The sequence below is a fragment of the Elephas maximus genome, chromosome 15, assembly GCF_024166365.1.
Source record: "Elephas maximus indicus isolate mEleMax1 chromosome 15, mEleMax1 primary haplotype, whole genome shotgun sequence".
NCBI lineage: Eukaryota > Metazoa > Chordata > Mammalia > Proboscidea > Elephantidae > Elephas > Elephas maximus.
The window spans coordinates 1,654,879-1,674,404 of NC_064833.1; the positions used below are offsets into that span (position 1 = coordinate 1,654,879).

The 19,526-nt window shown below is 58.0% G+C and overlaps 1 protein-coding gene across 1 annotated transcript; it reads right to left on the bottom strand.

Annotated features, from left to right (window-relative positions):
• Positions 1-7,605: 7,605 nt before the first annotated feature.
• Positions 7,606-17,975, bottom strand: LOC126059024 (zinc finger protein GLI4-like). Its single transcript, XM_049854533.1, has 4 exons — positions 17,920-17,975; positions 15,512-15,673; positions 12,615-12,731; positions 7,606-10,800 (listed from the first exon to the last, which is right to left on the bottom strand). Exons 2-4 carry the CDS (start codon positions 15,633-15,635, stop codon positions 9,881-9,883), a joined length of 1,161 nt encoding a protein of 386 aa, XP_049710490.1. The 5' UTR covers positions 15,636-15,673; positions 17,920-17,975; the 3' UTR covers positions 7,606-9,880.
• Between the last annotated feature and the right edge of the window lie 1,551 nt (positions 17,976-19,526).

The following is a 19,526-nucleotide window of genomic DNA, read 5'->3' on the forward strand; positions in this document are numbered from 1 at the left end:
CAGAAGGGTCTTGTGAAGCCCCCGGGGAGGTCTCAGCGAGCGAGGGACGTAATCCGACTTACGAGGGCAAAGCTGCCTGCTGGGGACCAGCTGTGCGGAGGCGGTCCAGGAGGCCTGCCCTGAGGGTCGGATGAGACCCGCGACTCCCAAGCTGGCCTAGTACCAACATCACTTGGGGTGCTTGAACGAATCCAGATTCCTTGGCTCCATCCCAGGCCTGCTGAACCTGTATCACCCCGAGTGGGGCCCAGGAGTCTGTGTTTTTCAGCAAGCTCCCCCGTGATGTAATGGACTGGCCCCTTAGTGAGTTCTCATGACCATAAGTTTCTTGACCCATGAAGAAAGATCCTAGAAAATGCAAGACAAAGGTCAGTGATTCACAGGAATTGGATGTGACCAAAGGGAGACCTCCAGAAACCAAGGCGGGGGAGGCACAAGGGGCCATTCCAACAGAGAGAGAAAGGGCAGCTGAGGCTGTGAAGACTATAGAAACGTGTCCAGAGGCTGATCAGAGGCAGCCCCTTGGGGCTTTCTGGTGGAGTCTGCAGCAGCTCGGAGACAGTTCTCACCGTCTTGCTCACTCACATTTTACCGCGTTCTCTTATGGGTGAGGCACAGACCCTTTCTAGAACATGAGGATGGTAGGGGCTTCCTTCTCATTAGCTGGTCACCAGGACCCACTTCCGCAGCAGATCCGCACATGCGCAGGCTAGGTGCTGAGTTCTCTGTAAGCGGCTTGGAGCCACTGTCCACAGGCACCTTGTCAGTATCTCCCTGCACACGGATCCTCAGAAGTTGCTCTAGGGAATCGCAGCCCATGCAAGCCTCCAAAGGAACGCACTGCCTTTCTGAAACCGTGGCCCCAAGCATGTTCTCTGGCCCACAGAACCCCCCTTCTCCCACAGACTCGAGTTGGAGTGAATCCTATCAGTGTCTGTGGCTGTCTCTTGGCCGTGCTCCTTGGCGCGAACACCAGAAAAAGGCATGGAGCCTCCCATGGGTGGAGGCTCCGGCGTCTCAGGGCACAGAGCCTAAAGGGCTTGCTGTGGCCGCTGCCGGTGGGCTCCTCTTTCTGTGGTTTCTCTGGTGCTGAAGGAGTGTCAAGTGGCTGTGAAAGGCCTTTCTGCATGGGTGATGTTGGTTGAGTGCTCTCCAGTGTGAAGTCTCTAATGCCTTTCTTCACCTGCTGCATTCACAGTCCCCTTCCCCACCCAGCGTGAAGTTGGAGGCTTTCCCACACTTATTACATTCCTGGGGTTTCTCTCCATACGAACTCTGGTTCTGGACAACCTGAGCTTCTTCGAAAGAGTTTGCCACATATAGTCTGCAAATTGGTTTCTCTCAGTGAGCATTCTCTGATGTTGAACGGAGCCAGAGCACACGCTGAAGCCTTTTCCAACTCATGACAGTTATAGGCCTTTCTCCAGGACGAATTCTCTAATGCAGTGCACCGTCTGAAGGCCAGCGAAAGGTCAGCCCGCATTCATCCCAAGCACAAGGCTTCTCCCTGCACGATTTCTCTCCTGTTTGAATCAGTGTTCTGCACAGACATTACAAGGGCTGTGTCTGGTGCTCACAACATCTGGATGCCTGCTGAAGCGCCTCCACACCAGCACGTCTGTGAGGCTTTTCTACTGGATCTCGCCTGCTGCTGTCTGAGCGCTGAATAAATTGGGGCCTATCAGGATTTATCTTGTGAATAACACTCCGGAACAGGTTCTCTGCCCTCCTGTGCCAAGTGTCAGGTTTTTGACTCTTAGTTGCGCACGCGCCCTTCCACCCTGCGGCGGGCGGCGCTGGCGGCGGCTCCCCCACCCCACTTCTGCTCGGCCAGCTGGTGCCACGTCAGGATCTGCCGATAGGGGCGCCAGAGGGAGCCGGCGGGGCTGGAGAGGAGGAGGGACTTGCTCCTTCCGGTTCCTCCCGTGGCTTCCGGTCTGTCTGCAGCGCCCCCAGCGGCTAAGAACGGCCTGTGGTTTTTCCAGCGTCGAAGGACCAGGTCCATCGCGCCCCCTCCTCAGGGGCCTGGGTGCCAGCCCCGCAGCCTTCTGCTCGGGTGTCTGGGTCCCAGCCCCGTGGGACCCTCCTTCAAGCTTCTAAACGCTAATACTGTAACCCTAACGGCTTCCCGTGGCTCCCATAGCCCTAGGGATGGTCGCTGCTCCCGCAGTTGCTACCTGAGATACCTTAGAGTTCTGTTGTTGTCCTTGCAGTATGTAGTTAACAATTCCTTATACTAAATTCTCAGTTGGAAAAACTGGAGAGGTTTCCGTCTCCTGATGGGCCCTGTCTGCTGGACTTTGTCGGCCCTCACTGGCATACCCACCCAGTCCTCAGGGGCCACCTCTGGTGTTCCACTATCGCCTGAGTCCTGTCAGCTCATCGGGGGTCCCCTTCTGTGGACGCTCGTGCTGCTGCTCAGACCCACTATTCGCTCTAAAATAAGAACTGGAGATTCAGAACAGAGGGCACTGGAACAGGAACAGGTCCTTAATTTCATGCGAGAACCTGCCAGGCCCTGTCCTGGGTGCTGGGGATGCAGCAGTGACGGGGACAGGCCTGGACCTGTCCTCATGGAAAGCACCCCGCCCCACCACCGAATAACCAAGAGGCACAATGAGAGCCGTGTTTCACCTTAAAGTAATACAAATCTATTAAACTTGCAAAAACTAATTGAAAGGTTGAAAAGCAATGGGAAAGTGAGAAGTGTCATGGTGAGGGGCCTTGCCAATGGCTTTCCCCCACTCCAGAGAGCAAGCTGACAGTAAGTAACCTCAGGTGTGTGGCTCAACTGTCTGTCATGACCCAGGAACGGTCCCTGAACTCAATGCAGTGGGTTGTAATTAGCACTTAGAAATAATGATAATAGGAAATATCAGCAGGCACCACATGTAAGTGTAAGCACTGTGTAAAAATGACATGGCAGAGGCATCTGACCTAACTTCACAAGGGGGAAGGAGAATCAAGATCCACAGCCCACGGCTGATTTCTATGAGGTGGAGGTCAGACGTGCCTCCTCTCTCTGCCATCTTTACCAGTTCTGACAACAACTGTCCCTCCCACAGCACTCTTTACTTCTCTGCTGGGTTTGTTAATTCATTGCAATAGCAAAACAGAACTGATAAGACAATACTCACAATTATGGGGTTTATTAGGGAAGTAACAGATTACAGTTCAGGATCAGGAACACTCAGGATACAGTTCTTCTATCAGGACAGCCTCTTCTCAACTGTGCTTGCAGGCCACCTCTCTCTGGCCCCTTAGTCTCTTCCCTGCTTGGGCAAGTGTTACAAAGCTCTTTTAGCTCTGCCGATAAGTGCCTAGAGGTATCTCCACTCCACAAGGAAGTTTCCACCCGAAGGCACTCAGCTGTAGCTCCACGGGAGGTCTCTTGCTAGTCTCCTGCCTCTGCTGCCATTGCTCACCACCTTCATTGTTACAGCCCTCTCTCAGTCCCCTAGTTCCAGGAGCTTCTCACTGATGGGATCCCGGATACAAAGGATGAACCTCACCCTTGGCTCTTCTTTTTTGGCGGTGGTGAAATCCTCCTTCCCTGCCTCTGGAATGGCTCATTCTAAGCCTAGCAGGATGGCAAATCTGACCAATCCCCTTTGTGGGCCACGATTACTTTATATGCATAGTCCCATGAGAGCCAAAGAGAATATCCTACCTGAATTTATAGGCCTTTTCAAGAATAGATTTGACGCACTGAACACCAATAATTGAAGACAAGTTGTGGAATGATGTCAAGGACATTATACATGAAGAAAGCAAGGGGTCATTAAAAACACAAGAAAGAAAGACTAAAATGGATGTCAGAAGAGACTCTGAAACTTGCTCTTGAACATTGAGTAGCTAAAGGGAAAGGAGGAAATGATGAAGTCAAAGAGCTGAATGGAAGATTTCAAAGGGCAACTCAAGTAGACAGTGAAGTATTCTAATGACATGTGCAAAGACCTGGAGACAGAAAACCAAAAGGGAAGAACACGCTTGGCATTTCTCGAGCTGAAAGAACTGAAGAAAAAATTCAAACCTCTAGTTGCAATATTGAAAGATTCTATGAGGAAAATATTAAACAAGACAGGAAGTATCAAAAAAAGATGGAAGGAATACACAGAGTCATGTACCAAAATGAATTGGTGGACTTTCAACCATTTCAGGAGGTACATATGATCAGCAACCAATGGAAGAGGTGCAAGCTGCACTGAAGGTATCGGCAAAAAAAAAAAAAAAAAGGCTCCCGGAATTGACGGAACGCCGGTGGAAACGTTTCAACAAATGCAGTGCTAGAAGTGCACACTCATCTATGCCAGGAAATTTGGAAGACAGCTACCTGGCCGACTGACTGGAAGAGATCCATATTTAGGCCTATTCCAAAGAAAGGTGATCCAAATGAATGTGAAATTATCAAACAATATCATTAATATCACATGCAAGTAAAATTTTGCTGAAGATCGTTGAATAGCAGCTGCAGCGGTACATCCACAAGGAACTGCCAGAAATTCAAGCCAAGTTCAGAAGAGGAAGGGGAACCAGGGATATCATTGCTGATGTCAGATGCATCCTGGTTGAAAGCAGAGGATACCATAAAGATGTTTACCTGTGTTTTACTGACTGTGCTAAGGAATTCGTCTGTGTGAATCATAACAAATTATGGATAACATTTCAAAGAATGGGAATTCCAGAACACTTCATTGTAATCATAAGATACCTGTACTTGGATCAAGGGGCAGTGGTTTGAACAGAACAAAGAGATACTGCGTGGTTTAAAGTCAGGAAAGGTGTGCGTTAGGGCTGTGTCCTTTCACCATGCTTATTCAATCTGTATGCTGAGCAAATAATCCAAGAAGCTGGACTATATGAAGAAGAATGAGGCATCAGGATTGGAGGAAGACTCATTAACAATCTCCCATATGCAGATGACACAACCTTGTTTGTGGAAAGTGAAGAGGACGTGAAGTGCTTACTAATGAAGATCAAAGACTACTACTGTCTTCAGTATGAATTACACCTCAACATAAAGAAAACAAAAATTCTCACAATTGGACCAATAAGCAATATCATGATAAATGGGAATATATTGAAGTTGTGAAGGATTTCATTTTACTTGGATCCACCACCAAGGCCCATGGAAGCAGCAGTCAAGAAATCAAAAGATGCATTACATCGGCCAAAACTGCTGCAAAAGACCACTTTAAAGTGTTAAAAAGCAAAGACGTCACTTTGAGGACTAAGGTGAGCCTCACCCAAGACATAGTATTTTCACTTGTTTTTTTTTTTCATATGCATGTGAAGGGTGGACGAATAATAAGGAAGACAGAAGAACTGATGCATTAGAATTATGGTGCTGGTGAAGAATATTGAATACACCATGGACTGCAGGAAGAAGGAACAAATCCATCTTGGAAGAAGCACAGCCAGAATGCTCCTTCAAAATGAGGGTAGTGAGACTTCATCTTATGTACTTTGGACAGGTTATCAGGAGGGCCCAGTCCATGGAGAAGGACATCAGGCTTGGTAAAGCAGAGGATCAGCAAAAAAAGGAAGACGCTTATCGAGATGGACTGACACAGTGGCTGCAACAATGGGCTCAAACATAGCAAGGATGGTGAGGATGGTGCAGGACCAGACAGTGTTTTGTTCTGTTTTACATGGGGTCACTATGAGTCGGAATCGACTCAATGGCACCTAGCCACAGCTGGAGTCTGACGTTTCTACTGTACTACTCACTCAAGGAGTGTCATTGGACATGACTCTGGGCCTCTGAGCCAACGCCTTCCACCTTATGGGTGGTGAATGAATTCATCGAGCTCTCAGGTGTTGTCAAATAAAAACAAATTCGGGCTTAGAGTTGTTGGGTGCTACCAAATTGATTTCAACTCATGTGAGAGCCGAACCACCCCACAGGGTCTCCTAGGCTGTAATCTTGATCTTTGTCCCTCGGAGGCATTGGTGGGTTCAAACCAGCAACCTTTCAGTTAGCATCCGAGTACACATAACCACTGCGCCACCAAGGTTCCTCTGGCCTTGGAAAGGAGAAGGTGATTAAAAAAGTTTGTTGCAAGGTGAAGAAAGCAGGCTATTGCAACAGGGAGAACTCTCAGACACTGAAATCAGTGAGCATCTCAAGGGTTAGACTAAAAATGTTTTTCTTTTACAGAGGTGTGAACTAGGCTGTAAAGGACTGGGTGTGGGAAGAGGGATGTACTGGTGGCTTAGATAGTGAATGAGACAATGTTTTACAGGGAGGACGGCCTAGTTTCTGGAGAGGCCCTTAAGGAAGGGCTCTGTATTGGCTCAGGCTTCGGCAAAGCCAAAGTTCAGAGACCTGGGGAAACAGAGAAGCTTAACCAAAGTCTGGTGAACAGTACTTGATTCCAGCTGACCCATGGGGACACGCAGGGCAGCTAGTCACTTATGAGGCAAAGAGTGGGACTGGTGGGTGTGGCCTCCTCTTAGGTAAACAGGGGCATCCGGGAGTCTTATCTGAGCCCTATGAGGGAAAAAACCAAAAATCAAACTCAGTGCCATCGGGAGTCCGGCTCATAGCGACTATAGGACAGAGTAGAACTGCCCCATAGAGTTTCCAAGGCGCGCCTGGTGGATTTGAACTGCCGACCTCTTGGTCAAGCAGCTGTAGCACTGCACCACCAGGGTTTCAGCGGAAGGGGGATTCTTTTCACTAAGAATTCTCCACACACCAAGGGCCGGGTATTTCTTCACCTCCGCTGTTCTCCAGGGTCACAGGCTTGAGTTAAGCCCAGCGCTGTCGGTGTGGACCTGCGTTGTGACCTGACAGGCCGTGCAGAGCCCGCCCTGCGCCACGACTCTGCGGTGTCCCTCGGCGAGCGGAGGGAGAGCTGGGGGCCAGCAGGGATGTGACACGGGGACGCCTCCCGGGCGCAGGGCTCGAGCCTGCGGGCCCAGCAGGAGCCACGGAGGACGGGCAGGCGGCGCCGCGAGCTGCGGAGCACCGCTGGCATCATCGCCCAGCTGCGGACTCGAAGCCGACTGCAGGCGGAATCGCCAGGTGGAGACAGAGCCCGAGCTGGTCCCCGGGCCGCACCAGGCTCCCCGGGGTCCAGGGGGAGCTGAGTGATGGGATCGAATGGCCGAGAACGGGTCCGATGCCCGCGGGCTGGGAGGACCGAACAGGACCCGGGCGGACCGCAAGCACCGCCACCGCGCCCCTCTTGGAGCCGCCGGAACACAGCGCCCGGCGCCCAGGCTCTGGCGGGGCGGGTGGAGCCCCCAGTGCCGGCCGCCGCCCACCGGCTCCCCAGCTGCCCAGCCTCGGTCCCGCCCGCCCCTCATGGGCTCGTTCCGGCCCCGCCCCTTCCCGCCCAGCCACTCACCGGGCTCATTCCGGTCCCGCCCCCGCCCCCGCCCCGCCCCGCCACTCTCTAAGCTCACTGAGGCCCCACCCAGGCTCCGCCCCTTCCCCCCCGGCTCCAGCAGGCCCCGCCCAGCCACTTACTGGGCTCACTCCGGCCCCGCCACTCCCTAGGCTCACTCCGGCCCCGCCCCCTTCCCACCCAACCACTCACTGGGCTCACTCCGGCCCCGCCCCCTTCCGGCCCAGCCACTCACTAGGCTCACTCTGGCCCCGCCCAGGCTCCCGCCCCGCGCAGCCGCAGGTCCGCCCAGCACCAGTGCCTGCGCGCCCCTTGCGGTACAGCCTAGGACTGCGTGGAAGGCTCCTGGCTGTCCGCTCGGTGGCCGGCTGCACAGGGACGGCTCTCAAGGCGATGCTCCACGGCAGAGACGAGAGCCCGCCACGTCGGAAGCTCCTCGGGCCCCGCTCGCCCGCGCCTCGGCCTGGCTGCCCAGGAGGCGAGGAGAATGACTTCCTCTCCCCCGACTGCCGGGGTTAGAGGCGATGTCAGGCGTGGGGTGGAGCCTGCCCCTCAGGCTCCCGGGGTCCCACTGAGACCTCCAACTCTGCAGAGGCATTGTGTCTCCACGCCCTTGCAAATGACTTTCCTGTCACTTAGAAAATCCTTCCCCATCTGCTCTACCCCGCCGACCTCTGATAATCCTGGGAAGTCAACTCTGGTGTCATCTCCTTTGGCGGCCTTCCCCAACTGCCCCTGTGGCGACCAGGCCAGCGTCCCCACTGGGGCCCTCCTTGCACCCGACTGGGGCAGCTCTTCCGTCCCCGGTCATACCCCCCCTACCGAGGACCTCTCTCAGAGGATGGGGGAGCGCTTCCCAGGGAGGAGCACGCTTGTGGATGGGATAGGAAAGGTGGGGCACAGAGAGGCTAAGACACTCGCCCAAGATGGACCAACAGAGGGGTTCTGGCCACTGCCCCAGAAGCCCAGTGTCTCAGTCTCCTGAGGTGTTAATGGGAGAAGGATGAGGACAGAGGGGCAAGGATTTCTGCCCCTATCTTCCAGGTTCTGAGCTGAATTCCAAGGAGGTGTCGTGAAGAAGCCAGCACTGACTTCACCCCCAGCCACTCTCACCCAGAATGGAAGCGTTTGATGGTGGGGGCCCTGGGAATTCGGCCTGGGGAGGCAAGGTAGCCTCATGAAAGGGCAGGGTGGTCCTAGCTGAGCCCCAGGGACCACCCTTCTCAAGGGGCTGCACATTGAGTCCTGGACTATATCCAAGGAGGACGTGCCCTGCGTACCTCGGGGCCATGTCCATCTCTATAAAAGAGACAACCACACCTCTCACAGCCTGCCAGGGATGCCGGCACTGTGTGTGGACGCCGCAGCAAATGGAGCCCACCTGCCTTTTCTCTCCACCTCACAGGCCAAATGCAGGCCCCTGGGGGGGCAGGCCTGGGACCAGCACTGAGGAGGACGCGGTGGCAGGAGGAATGTCAGAAGGTACTGGGAGGTGAGGTTTGTAGAACTGCGTCTTGAACTTGGCAATCTGGGGGGTGGAAAACCAAAAACCAGTTGCCGTCCAGTGGATTCGGACTCATAGCCACCTTAGAGGACAGAACAGAACTGCCCCACAGGGTTTCCAAGGAGCAGCCAGTAGATTCAAACTTCTGAACTTTTGGTTAGCAGCCGAGCTGTTAACCACTGTGGCACCAGGGCTTGGGGGGTCCCGAAATCCATCCAGGAGGTGGCAGCAGGTGAGGCAGGGAGCCTCTGTGGCCACATTAGGCCCCTGCTGGACATTGTGAACACCCAGGGGCATTCCCACCCAGCTGAGCACTTCTGGTACCTGGGGGGCTGGAGGTCCAGGGCTACATTCCCAGGACCCCTGCATCTGGGTTTCAGTCAGACCCCAGCAAGGCGAGGCAGTCCTGGCAGATCTTAGGACTGTAGACGCCTGTCCAGACATCAGCAGCCCTGGGCACCGACCTTCCCCAGCAGGAGGCAGGGAGAATGGTGGAGGGAGCTGCCTTCACAACACCGGCGCCTCAAGGCGGCCACGTGAGAAGGGAGGTGGGGCCAGGAAACAGCAGCTCTGAGAGCCAAGTGTGGGGAGCTGCAGCCTCTGGAATGGACATCCTGAGGGAACCTATCACCAGAGCCCCTGGAGAGCCATGCCTGGGTCGAGAGCACAGACTCCTCCAGGTCAGGCTGGCTGTCCCTCTGGGCCCTCGCTGGATGCCTTGGGCACCCTGGCTGAGTAAGCAGGACACCTGCAGGCCCCCTCCCTATGCCACACGGTGACCCTCAGGTGCCCACCCGGCCGCAGGGGACAATCGTGGGTCCTGCATGGAAGGCCTGGGCAGATAAGCCTCACTCCTCTCCTGGAAGGGCAGGAGCCAGCACCCCTTCCAGCAACCGGAAAGGATTTATTGGGGACAGCGGGCATGCAGAGCTGGGCGGCGGGGCAGGGGCAGAAGCCCTTCCTTCTGGAGCCATATCGGCAGGGGGGCCGTGTCCCTTGCGGCTCCGCCCAGCAGCCCTGCCTACTCCCGGTAGTGGGTCCTCTGGTGCTGGATGAGCTGAGAGCTCTGGCCGAAGGCCTTGCCGCAGGTGCTGCAGGAGAAGGGCTTCTCGCCCGTGTGGGTCCGCAGGTGCCGGAAGAAGTGGGAGCGACCGCGGAAGGCCTTACTGCACTCGTGGCACTCGTAGGGCTTCTCGCCCGTGTGGATGCGTTGGTGCTCAATGAGGACGGAGCTCCAGATGAAGGCCTTGCCGCACTGGCTGCAGGCGTATGGCTTCTCGCCCGTGTGCAGCCGCTGGTGCCGAACCAGGTTGGAGCTCTGGCTGAAGGCCTGGCCGCACTCACCGCACTTGTAGGGCTTCTCGCCATTGTGAGTGCGCAGGTGCTGCGTGAAGTGTGAGCTGTGGCTGAAGGCCTTGCCGCACTGGCCGCACTCGTAGGGCTTCTCGCCCGTGTGGACTCGGTGGTGCTGGATGAAGCCCGACCAGCCGCGGAAGGCCTTGCCGCACTCGTGGCAGGCGTAGGGCTTCTCGCCCGTGTGGACGCGCTGGTGCTTCACCAGCAGCGAGTTGTACTTGAAGCTCTTGCCACAGGTCTCACAGCGGTGCGGCTTCCCACCCTGCGCACCGCCCTGTCGGGCCCCAAACCCCGCTCCCAGGCTGAAGCCGCTGCCCAGCTCGGGGCCGCCGCCAGTCTCGGGGGCTCCCTGTGGCAGAAGCCTCATGCGCCAGGCAACCCTCTTCTGCGTGCAGGGTCCCGCCCCTGGTGGCTGGCCCGTGGGCCGATCCAAACTGGCCTCTGGCCCAAAGCTGTCCCCACACATGGGTCTCCGTGGAAGGGCCCTTAGCAGACTCTTCAGCACCCCTGTGTCCTGGCCCACCTCCACCTGAGGAACATCCGGCTGGGGAGATGGTGGCGCCTTCTCTGGCTCCGACACCGTATCTGCAATGAGGAAGGGAGGGGCAGATACCATCAGGCACCGACAATGTCTGTGCAGCCCTCACTGTGTGCCTTGGGGCTCAGTGTCCTGGGAGCAGTGAGGAGTTGCCTGTCTGGCGGAGGGGTGAGGAGAAGCAGTCCCCATTTGCACGGAAGAGCCAGGAAGGCTAACTCACTCACTTGGGGGGGGGGGAGCCAAGAAAGGGTGTGCTGGGCACCGGGGGGCCTCTCTGGCAGGCACATACTTAGTTCTGATGGCAAAGGCAGGAGGAGCCTCGCCTGAGAAGAGCCTGGGCCAGAGCTCAGGGGAGAACCTGCATCACCTGCCAGGTGAGTTGCCTGAACCAGCAGGGAGGCTGAGGGGCAGGGGCTCCAAAGGGGATAACTGAGGAGGAAACAACGAGCATTAAGTGCAGCCCTGAGACCAGGGGCTGCAGCACACCCCACAGACCTTCCTTCTGTAAGCTGTCCCCAGAAAAAAAGACTGAACAGAACACTGAAAGAGTTGTTCCCAGATGGAATAAACTTACTACATGAAGACACGGGTCTGTGCAGTCGGCAGGGGTGGAGGGGATGGGGGGTGGTGGGCTGCGGTGGGTACCAGCTTGGGGGTGGGCTGTGGTGGATAAAGGTTAGGGGCTGGGCTGTACTGGCTACCAGTTAGAGCAGACTACAGTGGGTAATGGCGGGGGGTGGCCTGTAGCGGGTCACATGGTGTGCTGCCTAGGGCCCCCCAGCTGCTGCTGTTTGCTGCTGATGGCTCACAGCTCACCCTCTCTGGGAATTGTCCAAGACTAGGGATTCTCAGGGGATACTTAACAATGGCTGGAGGCTATCTGGTTATCCCACTGGGGGAGGAGACACTGTAGGCATCTGGTAAGGAGGACCAGGGATGTTGTTAAACATCCTACAATGCACAGGACTGCCCCCATCGCAAAAATCATGACTCAAAATGTCAACAGTGCTGTTGAGAAACCTGTCTTAGGAAGGCAGCTTCCGTATCTAGGGTTCTGTCCCCAGCCCTAGTCTGATAACTGTGAGGACAAAAGCCCGGCCACCACGCCTCAATGGGGACAGTTCTGTGGGCCCTCCTAGCTCCACAGCTCCCCATGGGACCAGCTGAGGCCTCTATGGCACCTGCACCACAGCCCAGCCCCTCCCAGCCTACTCCCCTGCCTGGGCGTACTCCCTAGTAATCTTCCTAACACAGATCTATTCCCAGGGAACCTGACCTGAGCTCCCTGCCCTCCAGGATCTCCCAGTTGGTGGGTGGAGAGCTCAATCTGATATTTACTAAGTGCTGATCACATGCTGGGCTGGGGACACAAAATGGCTCCCTGAGGACCTTCAATCAGGGGAGAGGAGAGGGGTGGGGCAGGACAAGCATTGAGGGGCTGAGGGCCTGGGTTAAGGCAGTCCCAGGCTGGCAAAACCAGGGCGTTACATGGGGAAGAGGGGGTCCAGGATGCCTCGTGGTGCTGGCCTGGGCCGCTGGGGGACAGTGGTGCCACCAGTAAGAGACCCCAGCCAGAGGGCAGGTGGGGGAAGGGAAGACAAGGAATTCTAGCTTGGATGTGCCTAGTGCGAGGTCTGCAGGAGTCCACACAGAGCCATCCTGGAGGCAGGTGGCTACAAGGGTCTGGGACTACAGTCACAGTCTCAGGAATTGTCAGTAAGGAGACTTCAACTGGATTAGGGAACGGGGGGGTTAGGGGACAAGGGGGTCCCAAGCAGTTGGGTGGTCCGGCACACGGTGAGCTACATGGCAGTGCTCAGACCCCCATCCCTGGTTAGCTCCTGGTGTTCTCCTCACTCACCGGGCCAGCAGGTGTTTCTCCCGATCTCGACTTCCTGGACGTCTTGGGGATCCAGGTCCGAAAGCTCCCCCTCCAGCTGGGGCTGGGAGAGTACATCAGGGCTGGAGCCGGAGGGGTCTAGGGGCAGGACAGGGAGGCTACAGCTCCTCTCCCACCTGGGAGCCGCCCCGCATCCACCACAGTCCCTCCCCCAGCTCTGCCCCCTGCCCTCCTCACTGAAACCTGCTGTGGGCTCGCAAGGTCCACTTGCTCCTGCCCTGGCCCCCTGCAAACCCACTGCTGCAACCTGGTTGGGCGACTCTCTGTCTCCCAAAATTGGCAGGCCAGCTGTGCCTGGTACTGCAGCTCACAGCTTCCTGACAGAAGGCCCTTGACTTCCTTCCCAGCACACTCAGGAGCACCTCCTCCAGGAAGCCCTCCTTGGTGCTGCCCTTCAGCCCACTCAGCAGAGACAGAGCCCAGGCAGTTCTGAAGGGCCTTGTTCGGTGCCCTGCACTGTGGATCTTCCTCCTGGCCTTGGCAAGGTGTCCCATCTGCACTCCTCCTGCCTCATCCACTGCAGAAGCTGGGCCATTGTGTGGCCAATCCTGTGTCTCGCCCATGCTTGGGCTGTGGAGAAGTGGGCGGGAGGGCAAAGCTCAGCCAAAGGGCCAGCCAAGGCCCTGCTGTGGAGATGAGAGCACTGTGCAGGTTAAGGGAGAGGAAACGACCATGGCCCCAGCTCTGGCTAGAGGGCCAGTCACATAGCCTGCAGGGACACCCTGGGCAGCACCCAGCCAGGCCTGCCCCTCCTCCCAGGCACAGGTGCCCCGACCTGAAGGGGCAGGGACTCTCCACCTCACGACCATGATGGAGCCCCCCACCTCCCCACATAATTGTAATGTTAAAATGAGCAACATCCCTGTGTGGAGAAGGCAGGATACCCAAGGGGCCTGGGGGCCACCTTACCTCCCGCCCCCTGCTCCTCTGCCTATGAAGATGGAAAGTATGGTTGGCCAGCCCAGGCCCCTTCGGGGGGTCTGACCTATTTTCTCGGGGCTCCCTCCTCAAGCCTGGAAAACTCGAATCCCAGCATCCCCACGAGTTACCTTGCCTCACCCTGTCTCTCACCTCTGCCCCACCTCTCCTCAGTCACCCTGAACCCTGAAGCCCCCTCTAGGCAAGCATAGCTCCCAGGGTCCCTCCTTTGGCCCTCTCAGTCCTCCTGGTCCTGCTCTGGCCTGAGGCCTGCAGGACCCACCCTGCCACGTCTCTGTCCGTCCACCGGAGCAGACCCCACTCTTCCTTCAAGGTCCGCTTAAGATGCTAAGAGGTTAAGATGCTAGGAGGTTTGGAGGCTTGGACGCTAAAACGTTAGGACACTAAGACGTTAGGATGCTAAGATGTTAAGATGCTAGGAGATTAGGACCACTGCAGTAGGAGCTCCAGTCATAGTGCTTTGACCAGTGTACTGGGCAGCTGGCTGGGGGTCACTAGGCCCTGGAGAGATGGCAACAACTCCTCGTACCCCTGCTCCTGCTGGAGTAGTGCCAGTGGAGAGGTGGGCTTGGGTCAAGAAGGGAGCAGAGTCCCCTGGCCCCTGGGAGGCTGTGTGGGACCCTCTTACAGGCCTGCTTATAGCTCCTCCCAGTGTGGGGAGGCTGGGGTCAGTGAGGGACCCTCTGTCCTCACACCTGGGCCACACCACAATGACAGGGCAGGACCCTCCTGAGGAGTCACCGTGAGGGGCAGTGCCATCACCTGACAGGGCGGGACACTCCTGAGGGGTCACCGTGAGGGGCAGCACCATCAACCGACAGGGTGGGACGCTCCTGAGGGGTCACTGTGAAGGACAGCCTGTCAATGGGCGCCAGTGTGGGTCTACCCTACAGAGAATGGGCACCTTCCATTGATCTTGGTCTGCCTTGCATTGACCTTTGTGTACCTCCTATAGACCCTGGTCCACTTCTCGAGCCAGAGGAGGTGTTGTGCCGGGGAGTCAGCTCCTAGGGACACTGCAGACATGTGACGGCAGCGGCTTGTGCCCCTTGAAGTTGTCTGTGTAGTGAGGTCACATGGTTCGCACGTTTCCATACATGTTACCCCCCCCCAACATACACACGCCTGGAGCTGCATGCCTGCCTCTGGGTGCTTGCCTTGGCAATTTAGGTCCCTGGTTGTGATGGTGCTATCCCTCATGGTGATTCCTCAGGAGGGTCCTCCCCTGTTGGGTGATGGTGCGGCCCCTCGTGGTAACCCCTCAGGAGCGTCCTGTCCTGTCAGGTAATGGTACTGTCCCTCACAGTGACCCCTCAGGAGCACCCTGCCCTGTTGGGTGATGGCACTGCCCCTCATGGTGACAGAGCCTGGCACTTGCTGGAACACTGGTCACTCGCCACCGGGGTGGCACCTTGGCCCCATATGGTCTCTTCTCCTGGGCTTAGCATCAGGTCTAGGACAGAGGAGCAGGCACCAGGACTCGTCCTGACATGATTGACAGCTAGGCCACGTTCCTGCTTTCATTAGCTCGTGTGCCATACCAGAGACTGTGTCAGGAGTGTGAGTGTTCTCAGCTGTGAGGGGGCTGAGGCCAGCCTCCTGGGGGACATGCAGCACACATATCCTGAGAGCAAATGGGGGGGGAACCACAAGGCCATCCCATCCCAACACTCGACACCCCAGGTGACCATCCAGTGTGTGGAGAGTTGGCAGTGCCGTGTCCGCAGCCCCCGCAGGTTTTCGGCCCCTACCAGCCTGGCAAGAACTCCAGAGACTTCCCATTTTTCCAGCATGGAGACCGAGGCTCCTGGAGGGGGGTGACTTGTTTCCAGGAGCCAGGTGGCTAGGGTCAGGGTGGAGGGCTCTAGGGTGGTATGCAGGGCAGGGGATGGGGAAGTGTTGGCAGCAGGGGGAAGTACCATGTTGATGATCATGCAGGTGAAGCAGGGCCTCATGGTGGTGGGCTCCAGGTGTCCTGGGTGATGAAAGACTGACAGGGTGTGGGGCAGGAGGGGACTCCTGATGGTTCCCTAGGGCCGCCATCTTCCCCGAGGCCTCCTGAAGGTGTGCACACCTGGGACCTGGGGAAATGAAAGCCATGGCAGGATGAGGGACTGAGGGGGTAGGGGTCACACGCCAGCTTCCAAAGCCCCATGGCAGGATGGTGGGGTGGCACGCCAGCTCCCAGGGCCCCCGTGGCAGGATGGTGGAGGTGGCAGGATGGTGGAGGTGGCACACCAGCTCCCAGGGCCCCATGGCAGGATGGGGGGGATGGCATGCCAGGTCCCAGGGCCCCCATGGGAGGATGGTGGGGGTGGCACGCCAGCTCCCAGGGCCCTCATGGGAGGATGGTGGGGTGGCACACCAGCTCCCAGGGCCCTCATGGGAGGATGGTGGGGTGGCAAGCCAGCTCCCAGGGCCCCATGGCAGGATGGTGGGGATGGCATGCCAGGTCCCAGGGCCCTCATGGGAGGATGGTGGGGGTGGCACACCAGCTCCCAGGGCCCCTGTGGGAGGATGGTGGAGGTGGCACGCCAGCTCCCAGGGCCCCATGGCAGGATGGTGGGGTGGCATGCCAGGTCCCAGGGCCCCCGTGGGAGGATGGTGGGGGTGGCATGCCAGCTCCCAGGGCCCTCGTGGGAGGATGGCGGGGTGGCACGCCAGCTCCCAGGGCTCCCATGGGAGGATGGTGGGGATGGCACACCAGCTCCCAGGGCCCCTGTGGCAAATTGGTGGGGTGGCACGCCAACTCCCAGGGCCCCATGGCAGGATGGTGGGGTGGCACGCCAGCTCCCAGGCCCCCATGGAAGGCCTCCAGTAGTGCAAAGTGAGACAGGCTCACTCCCTCGCTGGGGAAACAAGGATGCTGAGAGCTGGCAAGCGGTGAAGGCTGGGGAACATGGGGACCCGGAACTGGGCACTGGGTACGTGGTGTGCTCAGTAAGGAGCAGTGTGACCCGTGCCCACCCCATGGAGAGCAATCGCAGGCCCCCAGGGGCTGACCCAAAGCCCTCATCCCAGAACACAGTTGGGAACCTCCTCCCAACCACGGTCGCACCCACACAAAAAACCACCCCAGTGTGTCTGCACCCACACAGAAAACCACCCCAGTGTGTCCAGAAAAGCCTTCCGCACCATGGCGGGGCCTGGCCCTGGGGAGGGTGAGCAGCGGGGCACCAACGGCTCAGAGCTACAACCCAAAAGGCAGAGGGGGGCGGTCCCAGAGGAAAAGCCTCTTCCTGGGACCTGGTCGCCCTCAGGGGCCAGCCCTGTGATCCTCTGCTACACGCGAGGCCCTGCCTGTAGCGTCTGGGCTCATTTGGGGTCCCATCCTTTTCTTTAAGGTTGGTTGTCTAAGATGAGTCCGGAATGAGAAGCGCTTTTTTCTTTATATTGTGATAAAATAGAAACTCCCTATTCCAGAGTAAGAAAGCGGGTGGGGGAAAGGACAAAAGCTAACATGGTTCTAGGAGGCCCTGCACACAAAACCTGCTTCCAGAAAGGGGGGCAGCAGCCCCCAAAGAGCTGGCTGCCAGCGCCCCGGGCCTCTGGGTCTGCCCCCTTGGCTGACCTCATCCCTCCGGATGGCCAGGGTCATGGCAGCTGCGTGTGGTGGGCACACGACCAGGAGCGGGCTGCAGGAGTGACAGGTGGGTGCAGGTTCCCAACCACCCAGGGAACATCTTAAGTCAACTTACTGGGGACTCATCTGGAAAAAGGGCACGCTCACCCTTATCCTCGCTGTCTGAGGGGAGGCAAGGGTCTCAGGGTGGAAGTCCCTTCAGCTCATAGGGCTGCAGACCCTGCTCTGAGCTCAGGTTCCAGCCCCGCCGCGGCAACAGCTGAACGGAAAGTGGCACCAGCGCCACAGGGTCGCGAGCACACGCTCCCCAGGCCCCTCTCCCCAGCTGGGCGCGCTGTGCCCGCGGGGAAGGGCGCGGTCGCCGGGGGCGCAGCCGCAGAGAGCAGCCGCCGCCGGGGCCGAGGCCACGGCTCCACACGAGCCGTGTGACCTCAGACAGCGGGCCGCTGCGCCCGTCTCCTACCTGCAAAGTGGGGTGACCAGCCCGTCCCTGGGCTTCTGCGCGCACGGAAGGCGCGGCCCGCCTAGGCGCCCGGCGCACGGAAACCCCACGACGGCGAAGGGCCGGTGCGCCGACGGCTGCGGGGCAGGGCGGCCCGCGGCTCCCGCCACCCCAGGGCCCTCCTCTCCGCTCCGAGGCGGCAGACCCGGAGCCGGAGCCCGAAGTCACGGCCAGGGCCGACCGCGTGGAGCTCCGCACGAGCACAGCCGCTGCGCCCGGAGCCGCCGCCGGTGCCCACTCACCTTCCGAGCCTGGGGGCGGCCGCCGCGCGCCAGCAGGAAGTGCCCGGCCCCCGACCCCCGACCCCCGACCCCCGACCCCGCCGCACAGCGCCGCACGAGCGCTTCCGGGCCGCTCTCGGCTGCTCTAGGCGCCCGGAGGACCGCTCTCGTCGGTGGCCGCCGCGGCGGGCGGGAGGCCGCCGGCCTCCGAGGCTCTGCAGCCCCCAAGCCTGCGCGCGGACCCCATCTCCAGCAGCCCCATACAGGGCGCCGCCCCAAGGCCCACAGGCCCTGCACCGCCGGCCCAGGGGCAGCAGAACTCCCTGATGTCTGGCCCATCCGTCACCTGCTAACCACGTCCTGCCTTGGGTCCCCTGGCCCAAGCTGCAGCCACTGCCTGTGGCAGGAAGACCTCACCTCCCTGGCGGCCCCGCTCCGCTCAGCCTCCCCGTTCCTGAATCTTGCGCCCTTCTGTGGCTGTGGGTGAGCCTGGGGAGGACCTTGCGCCGTCCCCAGTCCGCCCTCAGGGTCAGTGATTCATGGGACTCGGAGAAGCCGGTAGGCTCACGGTCAAGGTTATTACAGAGAAAGGATGCAGATTAAAATCTGCCACAAGAAAAGGCACTTTGGGTGGAGCCTGGGAGACACCAGGCCTGAGCGCCCACTTGTCCTCGCCCAGTGGAGCTGTGCGGATAAGCGCTTAATTTTCCCAGCCATGCTGTGTGGCCACACACGGGAGCCCTAGTGTCCAGGATTTGTATTGGGATCTGTCACCTAGGCATGGCTGCCACCCAAGTTACTAAGCCCCTACCTTAATCACACTGTTAATCACCCAGGGTCCCAGGTGTACAAAGACGCCTTATCAGGAAGGGTATTCCTGGGCCTTCCTAAGGGAGGTGGTGAGGACTGGAAAGCAGCAGGGTGCCTGGATCCTGAGCACCGGCTCTAACCACCAGATATGATCATGACTCTGCCTGCATCCCATCGTCTGTTGAGAGATATTTCTTTAATTAGGAGGAGCAAGGTTTGAGAGTGAAGCTGGTTAGCTCTTTTCTGGCCGTAAGTGTCAGAACACAGTGTGAAATGGCAGAGCACGGTGTATGGTGCTACAAGACCCCCGTGAGTTGTGGCCACCACACCAGCTTCTGCTCCTGCAGGATGCTCACGCCACTCACACCCACATCCCTAACTGTGGCCTGGAGAAAACAAGCTGTCCTCTGGTGAGATGTACATGGGCTAATGCATGCAAGTGCTCTGTGATCTGTCAGGTGCCACAGGAGTCTATGTTGACTAATTAAAAGAGGAGCTTTACCCTGAGTGAGGAGCCTGAGGACCAAAGTTGGGTGTTTGCCTCATTCATACCATCCTCAGTTGGAGAGTGGAGTTCGGGCAAGCTGTAACTCTCCCTTTCAATAGCCTGGGGCTACTGAAGACAGACCAACTCATAGTGGCTAAATAGGAGCCATCATCTGTCTAGTTTTTCTAGCAACAGGACACACAGCTCACTTTCCATGTGTGACACTGAGCTAGACATGGTATGAGTCAGAAACAACCAATTTCCTCAGGGATTTATATTCTGGAGTTAAGGTAAGTTCCATACCAGGCCAGAAGGCCCCACAGAGTTCAGC

What these genes read in the sequence shown, in the direction of transcription:
- LOC126059024 (XM_049854533.1), bottom strand. Translation starts at nt 15,635, where the DNA reads ATGGCGGCCCTAGGGAACCATCAGGAGTCCCCTCCTGCCCCACACCCT. An exon ending in CCTGCATGATCATCAACATG is followed by an intron (nt 12,732 to 15,511) that starts GTACTTCCCCCT and finishes TCCTGCCCCTAG; the next exon opens with ACCCCTCCGGCTCCAGCCCT. An exon ending in GAGAAACACCTGCTGGCCCG is followed by an intron (nt 10,801 to 12,614) that starts GTGAGTGAGGAG and finishes TCCTCATTGCAG; the next exon opens with ATACGGTGTCGGAGCCAGAG.